Here is a 23,242-nt window from a genome sequence, read left to right as displayed (position 1 = left end):
ACTTATAAAAATTCAGCTAAAAAATGGAAACCCAAACTAAGCCATTCTGAAAACAAATTCATATTACAGTAAATCCTCTTATAATGAAGCAATATTGTCATAGAATTTTACTAAAATTGTTTTCAGCATTGAATTAGGATTAGCTATAAAGGGCTCCACTGTGTATTATTAACTCACTAATATGTGTTCAGTCAAACTTAGTGAGCTAGGGTGGAGGAAGGGAAGCTCAGAGCAATCTGGGGACTGCAGCTACAACAAAAGTCATGTATTTTATGAGGAGCGAGCAAAACTCCCCTCGTCACTCCATCACACAAGAAGCGTGGATACAAACGGCAGAATTGCTAAAAGAGATGATATTTTTAAAATCCACATTCAGGAAAACAAATAGCAGATAGTTACTTGTGCGGGCTTGTGGATGGTTTTTTGTAGTTCCAGTTTCATAATTATGTACTTCAGACATTAAGAAGTTACAGTTACAAAGTGGGACAGATTATTTACAAAGGAAAGATAATATCCCACAAAGAAAAAAGTAAATGAGTGTGACAGTGCTTTTCCAGAGAGGCAGAAAGACTGAAAGGGAGAACGTGAAAAGAAACAGTGAGACAGATTCAAAGTGATCCCAAGCCTATAAAGCTGATGGCACTATGGGGACACAACAAAAATGGGTGTGAACAGGAACACCATAATAAATGAGATTCCTGGCTAACTTAGCTTCTATTTATCTACTGGTTTCCTAAAGTAAGAGGTGGCTTTGTCACTGTACAGCAGGGACGTAAAAATGTGTTTACAAAAATGTAACCATGTCACTGTTAAAAATCATAATGGTTAACACATGCTGGCAGGCTCTGCAATATTAAAAAAAACTTAAATAAGTTTTATACTGCAGAGTCCATAGCAAAGCCACCCCAGGGACAAGGCCAGGGATGCTGCCAGCCCTACTCCTGGGGAGGAGACTTCATTGCAGCAATGAAGTCTCCTCCCGAGGATCGGGACTGGCAGAGGCTGCTAATTGGCCTCTCTCCCAGGGAGACTGTGTGTAACATATGGAGAGGCAGGGGGGAGACAGCCAGGGGCTGCTCTGGACAGGGGCTGCTCTGGCGGGTACCATGGGGCTGGAACAACCTCCTGCCCAGGGGAGGCAAGGAGATGTTCCAGCCCCAACCTCAAAGGTGAGGAACCCTTTTTGGATCAAGGTCCGCTGACCCATAGAAAAATCAGTTGGGGTGGGAGGGCCACACAAAAGTGAGAAACAAAAACAAAATAAAAACAACCTACCTCTCTCAACCTCTCACTAACGTGGACCCCAACTGAGAAGCAGAAAGAAATTCCCCACATTCCCCTTGCACACCAGAGCCCAAGGGGACACCCAGGCTAGTAGAGGGGTGGCGGAGTGGCTGGATTGCCAGCATAGGCTCCCCCAGTGCTGGAGAGAGACCCCTGAGGCTCAGAGGGCCAAATCCAGGCAAGGCAGGCCTTAGGTTCCCCACGCCTGCCCTACCAGTTAACCTTTTACATCCCAACTGTCCAGTAGATAGTGGTATTGAAGATCTTATCTGAGACAGCAAGCAGGAAATTGAACATACAGCAAGCATGCTTAGTAATATGCAATTTACTCCTAGAAATGGCATTATAGGATGTGAACATACCAAATGCGGAGGCTCGTTCTTGCCAAGTGGTTCCTGCATATTAAAAAAATATAAACACCATAAACAATTATTTTTAACAGGAATTCAAATCCCTTAAACTTTAAAAAATAGTTAGGCATTCTGAGGCTGAAATTCCTTTATATCTTATTCCTGACATTTTCCTCCTCAAGTCTCTGTGTAATTTGGGAGATATTGGCCCATGGCCTCTGTTAGCTTAGGCCTTGCAAGTTTAATATGTGGACACCAACATAACTAACTATTTAGAAATCCATTTGTAGAGTCAGAGCAACCCCTTTGTGTAGAGACTCAAACTTCTAAGGGCATAACTCCCCTTATTTCGAAATAACAAAACAAGCATCCACACTACCCAGCCTGTTATACTGAAATAATGGGCTTGTTATTTCAAAATAGTAACTCTAGTTCGTGAAGAGGAATAAGTTTATTTTGAAATACTTATTTCGGGAGTTATTATTTCAAAATAACCTGCTAGTGCAGATATAGCCTGGTAGTATAGATATAGCCTAAGTGTTGATTTATACCAATTCCTTATTAAGCCTTCCCATCGCCCATACACACACATTCACTACACTGCAATGCATCTGTTCAATCAAGAATGGTTAACCAATTTCAATATCCCTTCTAGTTTTCTGAATTTGAATGAAACATTTATTATATTGGTGGCTGGGTTTGTTTGTTTGACAGTAGGGTTTTAGGAGTCCTGGAATTTAATCTGAGCAAGTTGTATTTTTATTTTTTGGGTTTGAAATAGAAAAGACAAAAACAATAAAGCTATAGCTCAGTTTTAGCATAAAGCAATACAGGAAAATTAAAGATTAAAATACTTGACAAATTAGCAATAAGGCAACAGGTAGACTGAGTGGTAAATTCAGTTTTTAGGGCCAGAATAATCCATTTGTGGACATCTAGTAAAGGGACTGGAATCTAAAAGTTCTCCTTGTGGAGTTTCCCTAGCATTTATTGTTGGGGGCTGGGTTGATGCAAAGTTCACATTGCACAATAATAGGGAGATTCAGTCCCCATAATTTGAATAGATTGTTATCAATTAAATAGATAAGTTAGCTTCATTTCCTTGCCTGAACAATAAAATCATTGTGCCACAGAATTTTGAATTCATGTTGCTTTCTGAACTTTCTTTTTGATGAATTACTACAATAACTCACCAACTTAAGGGGTCGAATTGACATGATGGTCTCACTGGATCCTCCCCAGTCAAAAAAGCATTTATATTTTCCTTTTTCCAGGATATATTGCTCTCCACAGAAATATTTCTGCTGATATGCAACCCACCTGAGGAGCGACACACATGAAACAAGCTGTGATGCACCATCCAAAAAGTTATCAGTAAGTTAAACTTAATAAAAAAAAAACTTTCCAGGAAGTTTTATAAATGCTTTACCTGTTCATGTGACATTAATAAATTGTACATTATAGACTGTACAACATGTCTTGTGGTATGCAGTAATAAGGCACGTGAATCACAAACCTAGAGCAATCCTGATTTTCTGCTTTTTGGCTACACAAATACTCTTGACAAACCCTTGCAGCATTAGATCTCTCTCCCCATTCTCAGGTAATTTCTTAGCATGAAGTGATGGCAGCCAAGTATCTAAGAGATTAAATACTCAACTGTCAAATACCTCTCTGCTTCATTAACACTTAAGTTGTTCCCAGACAGGACTTTCCCCCAACTCTTTCCAAGTTAGATTATTCTAAGGAAAGAAAGGAAGCAGGCAAGGAAGCTTTGATAGGCAGAGATAAAGGGACACTTGCAATGACTGGTAATTCGTTGTTATTTTCTTCTTCTTGAATTTGATTGCAAAATCCAAGGCAAACAGAAAATGTTTATAGTGAACACAACAAAAAGTGACAGCATGTACACATTACTGTCCTGGTCCACTTTTATAGAGTCTGTGTAATTCTTTATACTGTGTAAAGGTTTTCTTTAAAAAAAGTGTTTAAGAAAACTCTCTCTCTCATTCATATATATATATATCAAACAAATTAGTAACTTGAAAAGGAACCTGATAAAACATTTCAAACAGAATTAAATGAACTTTAAGCTGCCATAAGATGGCTGGAACCATATAAATGGCTGATGATCCTTGGCTGAAGAAAGAGTAATTACATCACAGCATTCAAGGAAAGAGAGGAAATAAAGGGGAAAGTGGGAGCAGCTTTGACTATGACAAGAAAAGAGGCATAGTAAACAAAATGAAAAGAATCATTTTCAAAGAATCTGTAAAACTAAACTACCGGTACATTCTTCTATTCAGTTCCTTACATAGACCTCGTCATCGTAGTATCCAAGTGTCACCCACACCAATGCTTTAAGCATCTCAACCAACATCTTTGACATATGGTTTTGTTCCTCATTGCGCAGGGGAATTTGAGTAGTGATTTTTGAAATTTAATTGACTATAATAGATGTGCATTGTCCTACACATTTCTCTTATCAAAAGCAAGGTCAGAGAAATGCACATTGCATTTGGAGTGGAAGGTTGTGAGGCTTTGATGCTTCTTAGCAATCTGCTACCCTTACTTGGTAGACTGTTATCGTTCTTAGCAATTCTACAGCCATTATGGATACAAATTAGTCACAATGAAGTAACAATAGTGAGGGTTGCGGAATCAGGGCCTACATCTGTGAAATGCGGTCATATAAAACCGTTACTGTCACTACCAACTGCAATGCTGACAAGAACCAAGAGAACTTTATATTGTTGGATTCCAAATATAGTCTATATATAGTTCAAGAGAAAGTCAGGACCCACAAGCCAACAAAACAAAACAAAAGGTCAAAACCTCTGCAAACAATGCAGAGTAGAAGAGCAACATACAGAGGAGACATTTTGATGTTTTCAATCATCTCAAAAAAACACAGATTGTCCTCCCTCCATGTTTATTTTGTCTTCTAAGTATACCATGAAGAATTAAAAATCTGAAAACACTGTGCAGTCAAATCATTTAATTCTTGCATTCAAAAAAGCATCTTATACAAGTGTGCTATAGACTTACACTCCACTTTTCACATGAATTGATCTCGTCTCCTGACCAAACCCAAATTGCTGTAAATCAGGAATATCTTGATTGACAATGATCTTCCCATCATCTTCATCGGATTCAAAAAGGATGACTGATGACTCGATAAAATCCTAAAAGGCAACACTGAATGTTAAGATAAATACGTTAACTATTTAGGGTTGCCAGATGGTTTCAACAAAAATACCGGACACACTTGACATTACATCACATCTTATTTAGAAAATACCAGACATTTATATTTTCTCATTTATATTTTATCAATTTGTTTCCTCAACAGAAAGCTCAAATACTGGACTGTCTGGTTCAAAACTGGACACCTGGCAACCCTATAACTATTTAGCAACAGCGTGGTATGTACAACCTAGCAAAGGGATTTCTCATACTCTTATATTGTAAGCAGTCCTAACTATATACAATCAGAGGCTGGCCATATTTAGGGGCATTCATGTTCAACCATTTTTTTTAATACTTGTATAGATAAGGGAAAGTGACTCCATAACCACATTACAAAGAAGAATTGTGAGAATAGTAGCCTAAGAATAACATTTTTAAAAACACTTAGCCATGCCCCCACCAGGGCTACCGAGACATGTTAGCAGCCAGTCACTTCCTGGAGGAACGTGGAGTCACAGTATGCAGGCAGTCTACCTAAACCCTGTTGCACCACTGGACTTTTAGTGGCCCAAAGATTGTGAACAACTTCCAGAGGCTCCAGGATCAATGGGCTAGTGACCACTGCTATAGGTAATTATGAATTTATTTTTGCAGGGAAGGGTGGGCTTAGCCTGGAGCTGCAGTCTCTAATGCCCCTGTTTCTGCATGCCACTGGATATGACTCTTAGTGGTCCTCTCCACGCAAGTACAGATGTAAGGTTTGCCAGTGTTAAAAGGTGACAAGGCCAATTTGTCTGCAATTTACACAGATTCAGTGGCCAAAAATCAGAGCCTTTAGAAGTAACTACAGGGAAAATAATTGTAAGCTACTAATAAAAATAAAGATATCCATATTTTGTTATTTACAGTCGTCTTAAATTCTGACCAATAAATTACACTATTTAGATATTCATCAATGACACACACACACACACACACACCCCTTTCCTAGGATTATAAACTCTTAAGATTTAGTACTGAAAAAATTACTTGTCAGCTCTCTGAATGGCACCGTTTATGTATCTAGAGCAGAGTTTCTTAAACTTTTGAGACCACGGAACACTAAAGAGTATTTATTTTTCCATTAATTGCAAGGCAAACAATGTAGGAGTGTTAAAAATAATTCCAAAAGGAGTCCAGTTAGTCTGTTTAACAGTTGCTGCACATATTTTAAATAAAACAAATAATGAACTCTAACTATATGGCTAAAATTGCTGATGGGATGGCTTTTTAGTAGACAATAGCTTAAGATATAGATTTTAGAAGAGTTAGTAACCAAGAGATTAAACAGCTTTATTTGCAACAGACGATATCTCTTGTAATGATTTTTGGAGTCAAATGAACTCCGGAAGCAGTGCTCTCAGACAGAACAGGTTTATTTTGTCCATCTATCTATGGTACCTATATAGCTCCCCCCGCCCCTGCATTACTGTAGTATCCCAACCTTTAACAATCTTTACTGAGATTCTCTTCACAGCGTTTTATTGAAGCAGAGCAGTGCTATTATCCCCATTGTACAGGGGCCTGAACCTGAGGCCCAGAGAGACTAAGTGACTGGCCCAAAATCACAAAGAAAGTGTGTGGGAGGGCAGAACTCAGAGCTATCAAATCCCAGGTTAGTGACTCAAACTACTGGTAGAATCAAACTGCAAGGCATCGACAGCATTAGTTGTTTTATCCTGATCATGTAATTTTTATAGTTATACCACTAGGTGCCAAACAGTTCATGGAGCACATTTTGATAGGAAATATATACTGCAGTCCAAACATTTAGACCAGTTCTTATCACTAAAGCACCACAAACTTTTATAAAGTCATACTGCCCAGTACACTACTCTGGCAATGTAAAGGAGCCTTAAAACTTTTACACCCGTTTCCTACTCCTAGAAGAATTCAGAAAGACAATGGGAAAAACTCACTAAGCAGGAAGGCTACTACATTCTGCTCTGCCTGAGGGGTCAGAGCCTGTCCTACTCTTGTCTCCATAGAAACACCCCAAAGCCCTGCCCCTTCCCTTCATGCTGAAATAGATAGCAAGATGCTGATGTTTATTAAAAAACCCACCTTGACTGAACCTCCGGCCCACCTATTCATGGGAACTCAGCAGGCCCACCAATAAGGGAGGGCAAAAGGGCCAGTTGCCCCGGGGTCCAGCGATTCAAAGGGGCCTGGGGCTATTAGCTGCCATTGCTGCTATTGCAGCAGCTGAAGATCTTGTCTTTTAAATCGCTGCTGGAGCGCTGTGATGAATGCTCTGGGAGACTAAGGGCTGGGGTGCGGGAGTAGAGTAGCACGCTCTGGGGGAGGAGGGAAGAGGGTGGTTGACCTGGCCCTGCCCATTCTACCTTCTGGGAGCATGGAGCTGCCTCTCTCACACCTTGCCTGTGGGCCCTGAGAAAGCTGTCAGCTCCCCTGGAACTCAGACACCTTTAAACTAAGACACAGACTCAAAGTCCCAACTCCCTATTTCAAAATGAGCCTCTGAGAAATGGTCTCTTGCTTTCAACCCTGTAGAAGTTTGTCCTCACTTCATGTCAGCTGTATGGCAGCGCTTACTCTATCACAAAGGACAAGATAAGCCTAAAATTCTCTTTGAGGTGACTTCAAAGATTACTGTAAATACAATAGTATCAACAATCTAAATATCAGCCCATAGGTGTAACACATTCCATTTATATTTTTACAACAAGAAACAAAAGATTCAGAAGAGTAATGATAAAGAGGATTCATAACAGCAAGTTCCCTGGCAGAAGGATATTTTCCTAATAGCAGAAGATTCATAGAAGCTTAAAGATTTTCACACCTCAAAAGTTAGCTACAATATTACTGATTTAAACATAAATATGTATCTCAGAATATGTAACAATTCCAGTATTTCCTTAAAAAGATCATGTCTTTTAAAGTCTCCGAATAACATGCTAGACTACCTGACATGGGTATAGACAATACAATGCTTCATGCCTAAATCTAAAGCAAAAAATTCCTAGAACATCCATAGTGATTAACAAGGAGACCTTTTTTTTAGAAAGCTACAGAAAAATATACTGACAAGCAGGTTTTTAATCAATCCCAGCAAAACTATAAGACCCTTCTTTGCAGGGAATGCCATTGCCCTAAAAAAGTCCTATTTCTCATTACCTGTACAGTAATCAATACACTTGGTTTATGACAGACCTGCTTAGTTGCACAATTATTTTAACAAAAGTTGATCATTAGATGCCGCATTGCAATCAGGACTGTATAATCTCAAAGTGACCACTCTTTCCAAGTCTCAGAAGAAAAGTCTTTTCAAATGCTTTTAAAGCTTACAAAAAGCTTCTTTAGAAATTAAACAGAAGCATATTTGAACAAAGGAATTCATAAAAATGTTCTAATCCCATGTCTCTCTAATTCATGAAATGTCCAAGATTGCTTCCAACATCAGACTGTGTCTCAGTTTCCAGTGGTAATTCAACACTGTCCCTACTAATAAAATTTTAGTTACAGGGATTCTCTCACTAAGATAACTTTATGGCCAAAATATTCTGGCACAAAAATCACTGAGGCAGAGTGTATTACGAAGGAAAGGCTTGGAACAGCTGTTGTGTTAGGAAGCAATTTATATTAATAAAGAACCACTTCACATACACATAGGTACATTAAGCTTCTGTATTTAGTCTAGAGCCTAAACAGCAATCTGTTCCCTATGCAGTTTTGCACCATTCTTAGAAAGTCGGCAACTGTAAATAAAAGCAAGACTGAAGACATATTCAGAAGCCCATATTTCCAAACAAACCAAAGTGGCTAAGACAGCACACAAAAGACATTCAGATAACTATAGTGATGGGATAAACGAAGACAAAGATGCATTGTCTCATTCTTAAAAAGTGACATTTCTTGTAATGGAGACCTTTGGAAAATTCTGCAGCAGGGAAGGATTTTGTTGTAATATACATTCTTTCCTTGAAGAAAGACCTCCTCGAATTTATATAATTGTCTACAACATGCTTGTAATTTTCACTGAACAGATGAGAGTGCAGGAAAAAAGAAAAAAAGGTTTTTTCTGCAAGCATGGGTTGGATGGGGAAGGGAACACACCAAACAGGAGACAAGCTCACAAAAAATAACTTATCTTCTGATCTATGAATCCATGTTTAACTTGAAATATAATAATAATAATAATTTAAAAAAGAGTACAGTAAAACACAGACTAGCAATTCCGGAGTGGTACTTACAGCCTGTAGGAACCGAAAAGACAATAGGACACCATTAATACCCCCATATGAGTGTACATCTTCATAATCCCCCTCCTCCAGCAGGTACTGACGGCCTTTGTATTGTTCCTTTTCATAGGCAACCCATCTATAGTAAAAAGGGAACAATTATATGAAAAAATATAACACGTATCATAACACGTATCATAACAAGAATAAAAGGGGAAAACATCACCACAAATTCCTAAATATTAACACCTCAGTTGAGCAATACTTGTTATTTGAGATTACAACACAAACTGACCAAGCATTCTTTGTGGGTCAATATTTCACTTTATTGTGTGATCTCCAACAACAGTTTCCTTGTGTAACGGTTACAGGTGCAGCAACACTTTTGAGAAATGTTTCTATCAGTGCATTTCAACACATTTTCGTAAATATAATGGCTAGAACCTGCAGAGTTATACAGAGAATCACTGGTGGCCAAACCAGCATCCAATTCTGGGATCGTTGACACTCAGGGTGAAATCTTGGCCCTGTTGTAATCAGTGGCAAAGCTCCCACTGACTTCTGTGGAGTCAATGTCCTCTGCTCTAACAATTAAATCCAATCAAATAGGACATGCATAAGAATAATGTATATGCAAAATACTTTTGTACTGCAAAAGAGGGGAATCATACCATTTTAAGGTATCCTGATTAAAAAGTAAATTTCTGCCTCAATTTTGAGCGCTCTCAAACTTTACTTTGTGCACAATAGTACAAAAAGCTTTATAAGACTTCCAAATATTGTTCTACAAAGTGACATGGAATTAAAAGTTCCTATTCAAATTAGATTAATCAAATTTATGTGATATTTTAAAAGTGAGAAAGTACAATCAAATACTGTCAGTTAAGCTTCACTATTCAAGACAGAATTTACAATATGCACATTATAGCAACACCAACTCATTCCAGAATGTCAAAGGGTCTGAGTATTTCCTTCACAAAAACTTTCCTGCCAACGATTTAAAACTGCTATACAAATTTTGTCAGGGAGACAAGAATGGATTTATTTTTTATAACATCTGATTTGGAATAGTTCAGCTGTTTATGTTGTTGTAAAAAAATCCCCCACAAACTATAGAGGATAACTTTTAAAATGTGAAGTTTTCCAGAGAGCTGGTACATAGCGTTTTTGAGTAGTGTCTAAGTATTGGCATTTAAATTTTCTAGGAATATAGCACTTGTGAACCCTGCAAAAATGAAATAATAGCTATACAGGGTGCATACCACCATAGTCATTTTACTGGGGAGTTAATGGGGAGAAATCTGAAGGACAAATTAAATGTCATTGTTAATTATTTTACTGCTGAGCTCTGAAATAGAAACCTTAATTTTATTGGCTTTTCATGCATTGTTCAAGTGGCAGACCCTGATGATGCTGAAGGTACAGCAGGTTGACTAGTTATACAGAGCTGCTGGAATATGCATTAAGGGTCTGATTCACTCAGGACTGTTCTACGGTACAGAGTTAGGTTGGCATACTTCTGGCTCAGTGCTATGATAAGTTTCATGTCCAATTTTATATATTTAAGCCAACCTAAATGCAGACACTACTAGGTTGACAGAAGAATTCTATGAACTAAGCTATCACCAGTCAGAAAAATGACTATTATAGTGATTGGAAAACCCTTCTTCACCATACCAAGTATCAACTCTCCAATACTGCAGCTGTGCCACAGGAGTGTTTCCAGTGTAGACAAACCTTCAGTTTCCAGGTATTAGATAATCATTTATATAGCATGGAACATGAGGCTAAAATGCTACCAAAATCGGCATGGTAGCTTTTTAGTACCAGTTTGCACAACTATAAATGACTATATATTGGGCAGAACCATGAAGAGTCAATTGACAGTACATCTTCACTAGGAAAAGAAAAGTGTGTTAACTCATTTTAGTGAATGCACGATAACAGATGAATGGTAAAATTCTATTGAAGACAAGGTACTTGACAGCTTTTATATGCATTAGTAGAGCAAACAGATGAGGGTTTACTTCAGTCTATTAACTCGTGTAAAAACTACCAACTTCTTTGTCTGTATTAGGATTTTACTTCATGTCAGTTACCACATTATAACTAACACAAGTTGAAAATATACCCTTTTTTCCCCTAGTGAAAACAAGGCCTAAGATTTTTTTTTAAGTAAATACATTTCTTCCCCTGCCCACAAAAGATATTTAGCTTACTTTAACTGATTGCCATTTGTTTTGTTGTTTTGTTGTTTAAACACATTTGCATATGTTAGTAGATATGCCACAAATGTTTTTTCCAAGATACAAATCTTTGTAGTTGCAGTTTATGCTAAAACTGTTTTTGGAAACCTGAATTGTAACTTGATAACTCATAAAGATCATAATTTGTCATTTACCTTTTTATAGAGAACACTAAATACAAAAATGAAATATACTCACACTCCACCAATGACACGTATTGATCCAATTCCCTCGAAAGCCTCATTACTTCTAAAGAGTGTTGGGACAGCATCGATGTTTTCAGAAACCTCTTTGGCCCATCCTCCAAAGTATTTTCTCTCATATATTACTATCTGGAGACAGTAATTTGAAACAATGTATTTAGGACCTCAATTTTTAGGTATCTTAAATCTGATGCATGTAGTTCTGCATTGTCCAGGAACGCAAATCTTTTCTCAGCAACCACCATAATGAAAATTCTGTGCTGTGCCTTCTGAACCTTCCTGATTGCCAGTTGCTCTGGAGTTTGAAGCAGCTCTGGTACGATTTTGGACAGTCTTAGCAGGCTAAGGGCTTGTCTACACAAGAAAATTTACCAATATAAACAAACCACTAACCGTGTGGACACCTGTACCTGAACCAAAGTGGCCACATACACAGTTACATCAGTATAACTAAAACAGTACAGCTATAGTGATAAAACTTGTTGAATAACCCTAGTTAAAGGCAAATTCCCAGGCCATCTAGAATCTCTGCAATGCTACCCCACTCACATGCTGCCTATTCCAAGGCTTGCATGAGTGTTATCAGAGTGCATTCTTATGTTTGTATTCCTCAAATCCTGTGCTGCAGGACTTCAGAATTGGATCTGGGGCTCTTAGGGCTCTTTTATGCTGCTCCAGCCCTTTTCATTCAGCTTAAAGAAGCAAGCACCATAGGCAACGAGTTATATGGGCCCATGGTATCTGTGCTCCACCAATATTCCAGAGTGTGGGCCTGGCTCCACCAACATTTGGTCTTAAATTTTTAGAACTGTCCATTCATAGGACAGACCAGTGCAACCACTATGGACTCTGTGCTTCAGGGGGACTTACTGAGTTAGTGAGGGGAGGCCTAGAGATCGGGGACCATATTTCCCTATGCCAAAGGAGAGGGGAGGCTGCTGGCACTTGGGGATTCGGAGGGGGGAGGGAAGAGGAGGTGAGCCACCAATGCTCAGGGCTTCAGCCCCACAGTGAAGTTCAGTGCAGGGAAGGTGAGGTGCCCACACTCAAGTCTTCAGCGAGGAAGGGGAACTGCTGGTGCTTGGAGCTTTGGTGGCTGAAACCCTGAGTGCTGGCGGCTCCTTTCCTCCTCCCACTGCAGGGGAAATACAGGATAATGTATTCTTCGCTTGGGGGGAGGGGGGGAGAACATCAGAATTTGTTGGCATCTGAACAGCTGCCTGGATGCAGGAAAATTCCAGGGATTCCTTTACCTCTTGTTCTGCACAGTTCCTCATTCAAGACCCTTCACCATTGTCATAGGTATCATGTACTAGAGTAACTCTATTCATGCAATTGGCTATAGATTTGTGTTTTTAAACAAGTTAATGGGGGCCATATATGTTTCTCTGGGAAAAGAGGGAGGGTGCGGAGAGGGGAGGAAATGTATTTCCTTTCTCTTATTTTCTGAATATGGTGAAGTAGACATTTGACCTACAGGGGTCCTTTGTTCAATGATGCCTGTGGAAGTGTCAGCCAAGAGAAACTCACTTCACACTGTAGTTCTTTTAAAATTCTCCTCCAGACAGACATTCAGTTACCTTGGAAAAAATCTTGCCACTGCTCTTATGTCTCATAAAGCACGTGTGACTCCTGGGCTTAGGAAGTAGGCGGAGGCAGAATGTCTAATCTAATATTACACAGACAATAGAGAAGGTTTTTTTCCTTGCTAAGAAAAGGAAGTAGTCTTAAATCAGGGTCCCTGTGACAGAATCTTTTACTGGCAGCATTTGCAGTGCTTACCTTAACATTCATAGGCATTTGTACCTTTAGTCCACCCTAAAATATAACACATACATAATTACATAATATCTGAAATTATATATCCATAAGTATACATTTAATAGTCTTAGAGAAGTATCCAGTTCTTGCAGCTATACTAGAGGCTTCCAGTTTGTGTTAAATCTAATTAAGATTTAAATACACATATAATTCACAAAACCAAGGAAAGCCAACAAAGCTGATCTACAAACACAGAATATTTTATGAGCCTGTGAATCAAATAATTAAAATACCTTATACACGTTTGCCTTTACTTGCACTATGGAGCCAAATATTTACTAGAGGTTGGACCCCACGGGTCCGGCACCCTCAGGACCTGAGTGGTCCCAGATGAGGGAATTTCCAGACCAGGAAGGTCCCCTGCCACTGGTCCCCTCAGCCTGCTGTCCCTCCCCGCAACCTTATAAAGATCAGTTTCTTAAAAAAACAAAAAAGTAACCTTTAACACTATCACATATTACAACTTTTTTAAAGAAGCAGGGACCATATACCAAAAATTTATTATCAAAACATTTCACCAGAACAGGCTGATGAGTAAATTCCCAGGAATGAGAACAATGTAAGCCATCTATGAAGAGAGGGAGAATATGGCATAAGAATAACAATGTTCCAACACTGGAAAAAGTAATCAGGCAATGTAGTAATCCTTCAAAATACTTGGAGAACGGGAGAGATTTTGAAAGGCACAAATAGAAGGTAGGTGCACTTCTCACACTATCAGTGGAAGCTAGGCATGTAACTGCCCCTTATAGTTTTGAAAATCTCCCTCTGGAACCTTTATGTATATATTAAAGCTATGTGCCATTGTACCCATATCCATCCCTTTCCATGTATATATCCACAAGCTATACATCAAAGGACTATTAGGCTGCCTGTGTTTCAAAATTGCTTTGCAGTGCAGAGTCACAAGAAGACTACCAGGAGGTCTGTAGCAGTTATTTCTTCTTCTGATTTGGCACCTGCAGCAGATTCTAGCTGTACCAGTATGCAAAGGTTTTCTGAAGAATCTTTTATAATCAGTTATTTTTGGTTCCAACAAAAACTGCACAACTCTAAAGGCACAACTTTTGGTCTTATCTAAAGAGTCTGTTAATGTATATCCTCTTGACACAAGTTGTTGGATTTTTTAAGATGTCCTCCTACATTAAATCAGGCGTTCCTTTCTTACTTGAACATTCACATAGTTCTGGGGGTTTGCATTGAAAAGAAAAAAGGAAGAATATTATCTCTACAGAAATTTGCTGTCATCGAATGCACTCTCGAGCTATTGCAGCTCACCAGAACATCCAAACTGCAGATGGGCCAAAACCCCAAAAACCGAATCCAAACTTTGTATCTATAAATAGGCCACACCTAGGCTACGTCTACACTGGCCCCTTTTCCGGAAGGGGCATGTAAATTTCATGAGTCGTAGTAGGGAAATGCGCGGGGGATTTAAATATCCCCTGCGGCATTTAAATAAAAATGTCCGCCGCTTTTTTCCGGCTTTTAAAAAAGCCGGAAAAGAGCGTCTACACTGGCCCCGATCCTCCGGAAAAAGTAGGAATAAGACCCTCCGGAAAAGTGCACTTTTTCCGGAGGATCGGGGCCAGTGTAGACGCTCTTTTCCGGCTTTTTTAAAAGCCGGAAAAAAGCGGCGGACATTTTTATTTAAATGCCGCGGGGGATATTTAAATCCCCCGCGCATTTCCCTACTACGACTCATGAAATTTACATGCCCCTTCCGGAAAAGGGGCCAGTGTAGACGAGCCCCTTCAGTCTACATCCAAAAACTCCTAAACACAGGGAATGTGAAATCCCAATTTTAACTCAAATCTTGTAATGTTCTGATTTGACTCACATGAGAGGTATGAGTTGCAAACGTGCACCTCTCTCATCCCAGTGCAAAGTAGTACATCTAACCAGGCTTATTTGGGAGCTCCAAGGTTATGCCTACATAGCAGTGTTATTCCTAAATAATGTAGTGCATGTCTACACAGAAAGCCTGCTATTTCAAAATAAATTCAAAACAACAGGCTTCTTACTCTGACTTCTGTAAACCTCATTGTATGAGTAGTAAGGGAAGTCGGGGGAAGAGTGCTCTATTTAGAAATAACTGCTGTGTCGACAGCACCAAAACTTGAAATAAGTTATTTCAATTTAACATAGGCAATTAGCGTGGCTCAAGTTGCGTAGCTTATTTCGCATTTCGCGCTGCTGCATAGACTTGCCCCAAATGTGCAGATGTGGGATCGTAGCAACTTTTAAGATGAATGGCAAACACTTAATACTTTATGGCATGACGTGTATGTTACACAGGCAAAAATCTCTAAAAAATTGTAAAGAACATATTCAACTCAAAGTTATCTTTAGATCAAATCATTAAAAAGGATGCAACATTCAGAATATTACAACTTTCTCACCATTTTTAGGGGACGCAGAGATCTCACATCTGCTGCAGAAATTTCAGATGGGGAGCTGCCCTCCTCCAGAACTATCATTTCTCCTTTGTAATTAAGATCTGAATAGGCAAGCCATCTATAGTAATGAGGAGAAAAAAATGATTTGTTTAATTCAATTCAATATGTTAAGAGCATACATTCTTTTCTTGATTATATTAATCAGGGCTACATTATATGCATCATATAGAAATATTAAAATTTTGAATGTATTGCTACAACCTTAGAAAGTTCACTTAAGATTTCTTCAAGATCTAACCCAAAATTAGTAAGACTAGAAAACATTGTGCACTTGTCATAAAAGGCCATCTTCTTATACTTGAATAAGCAAAACAAAGATTACTATTGATGACTACAAACATCTGGAGACCAACACCTGTATCAAACTTTATCATGACCCGATCATTCAAAGTAACACAAAAATCTCTGAATGATTCTAGTGGGCTTGGCATCAGACTGATTAAAATATGTTCATTCACTACATTTATTTGAAAAACTAGGAGCTCTTATTTTGAAGTTAAGATCTCTGAAGCATGGATCCGTCCTTCAGACTATCATGTTAAAAGGAAGTATGTGTGTAAGGGTGAGATGGGGAAAGACTAGGAGGGTTATAGTGGGTAGGTATGAGACTAATGGACAGTGACGAAGAATGGAGGTGGCGGCTTATATGCATGTGGAGGGCTTAAAATTTGCTATCTAAAAAATTGTGAATAATTAGCAATTAGTCTAGATAAGACACATCTCCTTTCCTTGTAGTTTTAGAACTCAATTTCTAATCTTTTTCCAAACTTCACAAAAAATTCTGCCTGAGGATCAGAAGTGGCATGTGAAGCTTCAGGGAAACTGGATTCAGAATTGGAAGCTAGCTTCAAACTATGGAGTGGCTCCTTTGACTCTGTAATGATACTGGAAAAAGAGGAAAATGTATCACTCTAGAACTAGACTACAAAGTTCTATGCATCCACCTGACAAACATATTCCCTCTGCTCAACACATGAAGTGCTGGACTGGTAAGGGAGTCTGGATTTAGATTATATTGCATAGCCTCTCTAACTAGCCATGTAGAAAACGAGGGTTCAGCTGCCACTTTAGGAGTGCTTAAGTAAAACAATATCTGTTTTTGGAATTCAATCACATAGTTATGCTTTTAACAGTATGGCTGGGTAAAAGGACACTATTCGTCTCCAGTGAACAAGAAGTTAACTCTAGATGAGCTTTCTCTAGCTATAAAAGTGCTGAAGGAAAGGTCTACAAGACTGGTTGATAAGGAAACATAAGAAGAATGCCTTTGTGAGAGTCAGGCTCCATACCACATAATCATAAAACTGGGCTGAAACAAACGACGGAGACTATGGTAACTTTTTTTTAAAATAAATATTATGCCTTCAGAAAAATCCTGTTGACTGAAAGTGTTTTTCCTACTATGTCATTCCACCAGATTACAAACTACTATTAAAGAATTCAAATACTTACGCTCCTGAGTTGACATTTATGTCAAAGGTGCTTTTAATATCTAATTCTTCTAAGTTGGCAACTGCACTCTGTATGCAGACAGGAAACCCCTCTGTGCCAGTTTGCGGGCAAAACTCTATTTCTGGAATGCTGCAATCCTGAAGAAACCAATAAGACTACAAAGGTTATTTACATTTGGAAAGTGTGCTAGTACTGCTAGAAATACAGGTACTTCATTTTTAAACTAGATTTCATTTTTTTCTTAATGTAATACCTGTGAGTTCTGCAGAAATTTAAGATTGGAATTTTCAGAATTCTAAGGGAGAGAGACCTGCAACTTCCACAGACTTTCCATGGGAGCTTAGCACCTAAGGACTTCTTTCAAAATCTCAGCCTAAATACACTCCTAGCCCAGGAGGCTGGGGCCATGTACCCTGCCCATGCTTCAGGGCTGGAGACATGCACAATCTGCCCTCTCCATGCTCCGGGGTGGGGAGGTTGGGGTGTGTGCGTCCACCCACCCTCCTACCAGTGGTGATGGTGGGTGTGCGCAGCATGTTGCCCCGCCTCCCTGTGGAAAGATGGCTTGGTTCCTGTGGGGGGCAGGACCTCAGCCAAAGGGGCAGGGGTGGGGGTCTTGCCTCCCCCAGCTCTACCTTTACCAACAGCCATGGTCCCACCAAAGGTTAATCCTCGTGAACTGCTGCAGTTTTGTTGCCCACCCCGACTTAGTGTATAATAATTTAAATCATTAAAGAAAAAAAAGATTCCAAGTTTAATATATTACATACAACCTAGATTCCAATTCAGGAAAGAATTTAAGCACATTCTTAAGTCTATCATTATTTCAGGAAGAGTATTTCATTTCCAACCACTAGTAACTCATGAATTTTACTGTAACTGAAGGGTGTATTTACCAATCCTGAATAAGGATACTACCTTGGAAAAAGGTCCCAGTGATATTCAGAAATTTATGTAGGACTGTCCATCATTATGTTTTGCAATCTACACTGACTTATACCTTCAACTTGTGTAAATTCAATTTTACGTCACTTTAAATAAAAGGGCAGAATTCCAAAGACAAGTAAAGAAAGTGAAAGCCAAAACAAATACTTCCAATGCCAGGTAGCTACTTAATGCTTTGTTTACACAGTATGTGTTAAGATGTGGGCACTAGCATATTGTCACTGGAGCCTATCACTTCTGGATAAGAGCTTGCCAAGCCTCACAGTTCTTCCCAAGAAGTGTGCAAAGATTGACGTTAACTATGGTAATTTCAACACACATGTAAAATGTAGCACCAGTGTTTTTTTTGTTTTTTTTAAATGACACTACAAATCATCCTAAGGTTTCCTTTTAGTCCTTGGTTGGGCAAAGCAGTTAAGCATATGCTCATGTCCCACTGAAGCAAAAGGGCGATAACTAGGCACTTTAAAAGCTTGGCATGTGATTAACTACTTTGCACAGGTTAGATCATCAAGGCTGAAACTCTCCCCCCTACCCTGGCCCTATAATTCAGATCAGACTGGGGAGAATTCCCCTGACACAGACAGAAGTAAAACTGTTCTCTGAAGACCCTCACAAAGCTATTGGAGGCAACAGGGATGGGAAAAGCAGTACGAAGTCTACAGACATCTTTATGGTCTATAGGGACAGAACTAGGAGATTATCTAAATTAAATCAGGGACAAAGACTCCAGAAAAGTCTAGGATCAGATACACCTCAATTGTACTGCACAGAATCTCACCCCAGGATTGGAAGGCTCTGAACAGGTTCCACTGAGGCAGTAACAAATTATCCAAAAATAAATGCAAGTCTCTCCTGCTGATGTACAAAGTTATTTGGAAGTTACTGGACTGTAAGCAATAAAGTAGTAATTCTGGTAAAGTTACTTCAGAGAAATGTTATTTCTCTTTCCCCAAGAGGCCTATAGTACTGTAACATAATACATTAGCAATGCTCTCGCACAATCACATTTCCTTTGTACAGTACCTAGTAAACAATGTACAGTATTTGTTCTCTGTAACAAAAAATTGCAACACCATGTGTTTATAACAGAAGATCAACACCATAAAAATATCAGAAAACTGCCAGCACAATACTGCCTGATAGCTAAGTGCTAAAGAAATACAGTACAATACACAAGTCTCTGGCTCTAAACATACAGCTGAACAGGTTAAACAAAATTCAATGTGTAGTTTACATGAATATGTGCATGTGATCCACCCACAATGGAGAGAGATTTTCTGTTATAATGTGTACTTTCAAAGATTGCTTATTTGTGATTTTCCTAATGAATCAGACAGTAACCACCTAAAGTACAAGTAAACATCTCTTTCCTCTCATCTCCTTAGATATAGATCATATACTATATACACATTTATGACTTTAGCCTACACAAGACATGAACCCAAATACTGGAATCAAGCAATTCAGTTTTTGTTAGAAAAATTAAAACCGTCTACCGTAAGAGTCTAGAGAAAATTATGCCAATACAATTTTTTGGCAAACATAATACAGTGAGAAAATGAGAAAATACATACATAGTGAGAAAGATAGAAAATAATGTATTTGAACTGTAGACACAGTATCTCATGTGCCAATATTTCAGTTTACTTCTGGAGCATAATTCTAAATTTGGTGCTTGGAATGAGTCTATAATGCTTCTTACTGCTTTTTTGGAAAGGCTTCCAGATTTGCTTTTATTTTAACTTAGCTTTAGTGCTCATCAAAATTTTTCCACTGACAGCACTAAGGACTGGAATAATATAGTTCTTTACAAAGCAGGTGAAGTACAAGCAGGGGCAGGGCTAGCTCCCTAATTTTGCCTTAATGACCAACCAGCCTGTCTTCGAGGCCCATAAACTTGATCTCTCTCTTAGGGATGTAAGAGTTTAACAGGTTAACAGATTAACCAATCAACTGATTGTAATCAGTTCCTATTAATGATTAAACTCTGTAGGGCCAGCAGCCCCGCATTTAACCATGTAACTGATATTTTTTTGAGGTTACATGGTTACTATTTTTATATCCCTAGTGTGTATTTGCAAAATGTTTCTTATACACCTCAAGCTAAATTTTGCCTTTGTCTGAGGTCAGTGGATAACTTCATCCCCCAAATAAGCAGATGAAATTTGGTTTGGCTTCTATGAGATCTTTACCAGCTTATTACAGTTCAGAATTCCATCCAGGGCAGAGTTTGTAACCTAGGCCTAGAGTTTTAGAAATATGTATATGTTCCTGAGGTCAGTTTTGCCATGTCTAACTATTAGGTGCTTAAATCTCATTTTTCCTAAGTGATTTGGACTCTTAGGAGCCTAAATCCCATTGACTGCTATTGGGACTGTGCTGACATCGCTTTTAAAAATTAGATACAGCCTCCCAAATAAATTACAGTACAGTATGTACTACAACACTGAGTACAGGAAAGCCTAAATATCTTTAAAAATGGGTTTCCTAATCTTTTAAAAAAGTAATTATAAAATTATATATTGTTTGCTCACATTCATGAATTTTTAAAAGGTTTTTAACTGACTTTTGGTCATGACCACAAGTTACTGTGTAACACTGTAAAAAGGATATGAAGTATTCAGTGAAATTCACAAAAATACCCACAGAGTTAATAAAAAGTAGGGATGTTAGATATCAGGTAATTGAACAATTGTGTAACTGCATGAATTCTTATCTGTTACTGGACTATTCGATAGTCCTTCGGGGCTGGCCCCCACACCTGGGGAAGCTGGTCCATAAGAGGAGCTGGTTTAAAAACCAGCTCCCCATGCACAAAGACTGCTCTGCCTTCCATGGAGCCCTGCCTTCCAAGGAGCTGGGACTCCGCATGGACAGGGGCTACTGTTGGGGCCCAGCCTCTGTCTGCAGCAGGCCTAGGCTCACCATGGACAGAGGCTGCTACATGGCAGCTGGGGAGGAAGCGAGGCAGCACTGAGGAACTGGTGCTGTGGGGGAAAGACGGCTTTTAAGCCAACTCACCCCCAGAATTGGTTCCTGCTTCCCCATGCCTTGCTGCCTCTGAGGCAGAGGGGGAAGGGGAGAAGGCAAATAGTAGAGACGATTAACTGATAATTCTAGGCTTATCAGTTAATTGTATAGTCGACCACATGTTGACATCCCTATCTGAACCCCTTCAAATTTCAAGTACAGTAAAACTCCAATTGTCCGGCATCCAGTGGTCTGGCACTCCCAATAGTCTGGCACCAACTGGAACCCGGAAGTGCTCCGGCCAGCTGGACAATTGGAGCTACTGTGAGCCCCAAATCCACCGCTGCTGAAACTGATGAGCAGCGGACTTGGGGAAGCGGCGGAGGAGAGCAGACCTGTCACAGCCCCCCACCAGAGTACCTCCCAATACTCCAGCATATCCGATAATCTGGCACCACCTAGGTCGCAAAGGTGCCGGATTATCGGAAGTCTACTGTATCTGGAAGCAAATTCATCACTGCACTTGGCTTCAGTCAGAAACAAAACTGAGAAATCGTTCGTTTTCCAATGTATGGCCATATGGAACCAAATAACGCAGGAATCATTGTTTTACTGAGGTGTCAGGTCAGAATAGTAGATACCTTACATGAACTGCTTAAGTTGGTAAAATTTATCATCATTTAGGGTGGATCTCTCTCAATAACCTCTCTCTAGTTACACAATCCACTTGTTTGGGATTTTGGTTTGGTTCTTACAAATTAAAGACATGATACATCCAATTTGCATCTACAGTGAGCTGAGCCACAAGTTATCATAAGTTCACAGAATCTGTTTTATGTGCATACTTTTACCCAAATCAGACCACAGAGCTACTGATTAGCTGTTTTTCAATATACTAACATTTGCTCTGTAAAAATAAAATATTAAATACAGCACCACATCTTTCTCCCTCTAATAAATAGGTGTTTGTATTCTTTCTGCCAGTGCACTAACCCATCTCCAATTAGTTAACCAACTTACAGATGCTATTTGAGGGCATCTGACAGACAAAACACTATTTTTTTTTTAAATTAAAAGAAAAACCAACCAGCCCACCCCCACAGCCAATATCATCAAACTGATCAGACAGAAAGGTAAATCCTAAAGTTATCAGTAGTCTGATTTGGGTAAAAGTCTGCACATAGAAATTAGCATCCCTTTTATTTGCCTGATAAGTCAAATCTTTCAACATAGCTACAACACTGCAAAAATTTCCTATGCCACATACATATATCAAATCCAAAAGATGTGGCCTTAAAACATCAAGAATTAATCAATTAAAATACACACTGCATAGTAAACTTCCCCTCAAAAAGGAATTCCAGAAGGCACTGATTTAAACATTTACGTACACCCTGAAAAGGTATACACTTCCCTGGTGTAGACCTTGATTGTAGGAAACCTTCAGCTAAGAAATTCCTGCACACAGCACAGTTCTGCATGAACCTAGGTCTGACAGCAAAGCAGCCCTTGCCTATTATAAATGATTAGGCAAAAAGGGATTGCTAAAATAGTTGAGAACTTGTCTATAAAATGCTAATATTAAAACCTTGTGCTGCAATGCACAACACTCCCAGCTGTGGTTCACAAAAATGAACCATACCATGGGAGACTGAAAAAGTTGATCAAAATTATCTAATTTCTAGTGATTGTGGTGATTATTAGTATCCTCGTCATCTAGTAGTTCTAACATCCTAGATATTTTCATCCTCTTTTAATCTTAGCCTATAGCTCCTTATTTTGTTACTGATGTTGAATTTCAGTAATTCTTTTCTTCTTTTCCAATATTCATAATTCATATTCTGTCCTGTAATGTTTCCTCTTAGCATCAGCTTTTTGCGGTAGACAAATTAAGTTCACTGTTCTCATAAGTCATGTCCTCAGGTGACTTCTTTTGAATTTCTCTCTCTCCTTTTCAGTCTCTAAGTGGGACTGCAGCTTGTTCACAGTCAGTGGCTTAACATTATGCCCACGTGATACCGGTGACATAAACATTGTAAATATTCAAATGATTATTAGACCAGTAGAGATGCAGAAATA

General features: G+C 38.9%; 1 protein-coding gene across 1 annotated transcript in view; it reads right to left on the bottom strand.

The window, feature by feature from the left end:
- The window catches only part of CRYBG3 (crystallin beta-gamma domain containing 3), a 121,023-nt gene that overhangs the window by 36,768 nt on the left and 61,013 nt on the right, over positions 1-23,242 (bottom strand). The window contains exons 8-15 of the mRNA XM_075908983.1: positions 17,246-17,382; positions 15,737-15,851; positions 13,296-13,331; positions 11,509-11,642; positions 9,077-9,203; positions 4,683-4,819; positions 2,828-2,954; positions 1,647-1,679 (exon numbers count right to left, since the gene is read on the bottom strand). Coding sequence (XP_075765098.1) covers positions 1,647-1,679; positions 2,828-2,954; positions 4,683-4,819; positions 9,077-9,203; positions 11,509-11,642; positions 13,296-13,331; positions 15,737-15,851; positions 17,246-17,382 — 846 coding nt within the window. The remainder of the gene's footprint in view (positions 1-1,646; positions 1,680-2,827; positions 2,955-4,682; positions 4,820-9,076; positions 9,204-11,508; positions 11,643-13,295; positions 13,332-15,736; positions 15,852-17,245; positions 17,383-23,242) is intronic.

The sequence above is a fragment of the Pelodiscus sinensis genome, chromosome 1, assembly GCF_049634645.1.
Source record: "Pelodiscus sinensis isolate JC-2024 chromosome 1, ASM4963464v1, whole genome shotgun sequence".
In the NCBI taxonomy this organism is placed as follows: Eukaryota; Metazoa; Chordata; order Testudines; family Trionychidae; genus Pelodiscus; species Pelodiscus sinensis.
This window is presented reverse-complemented; position numbering and strand designations above follow the sequence as displayed.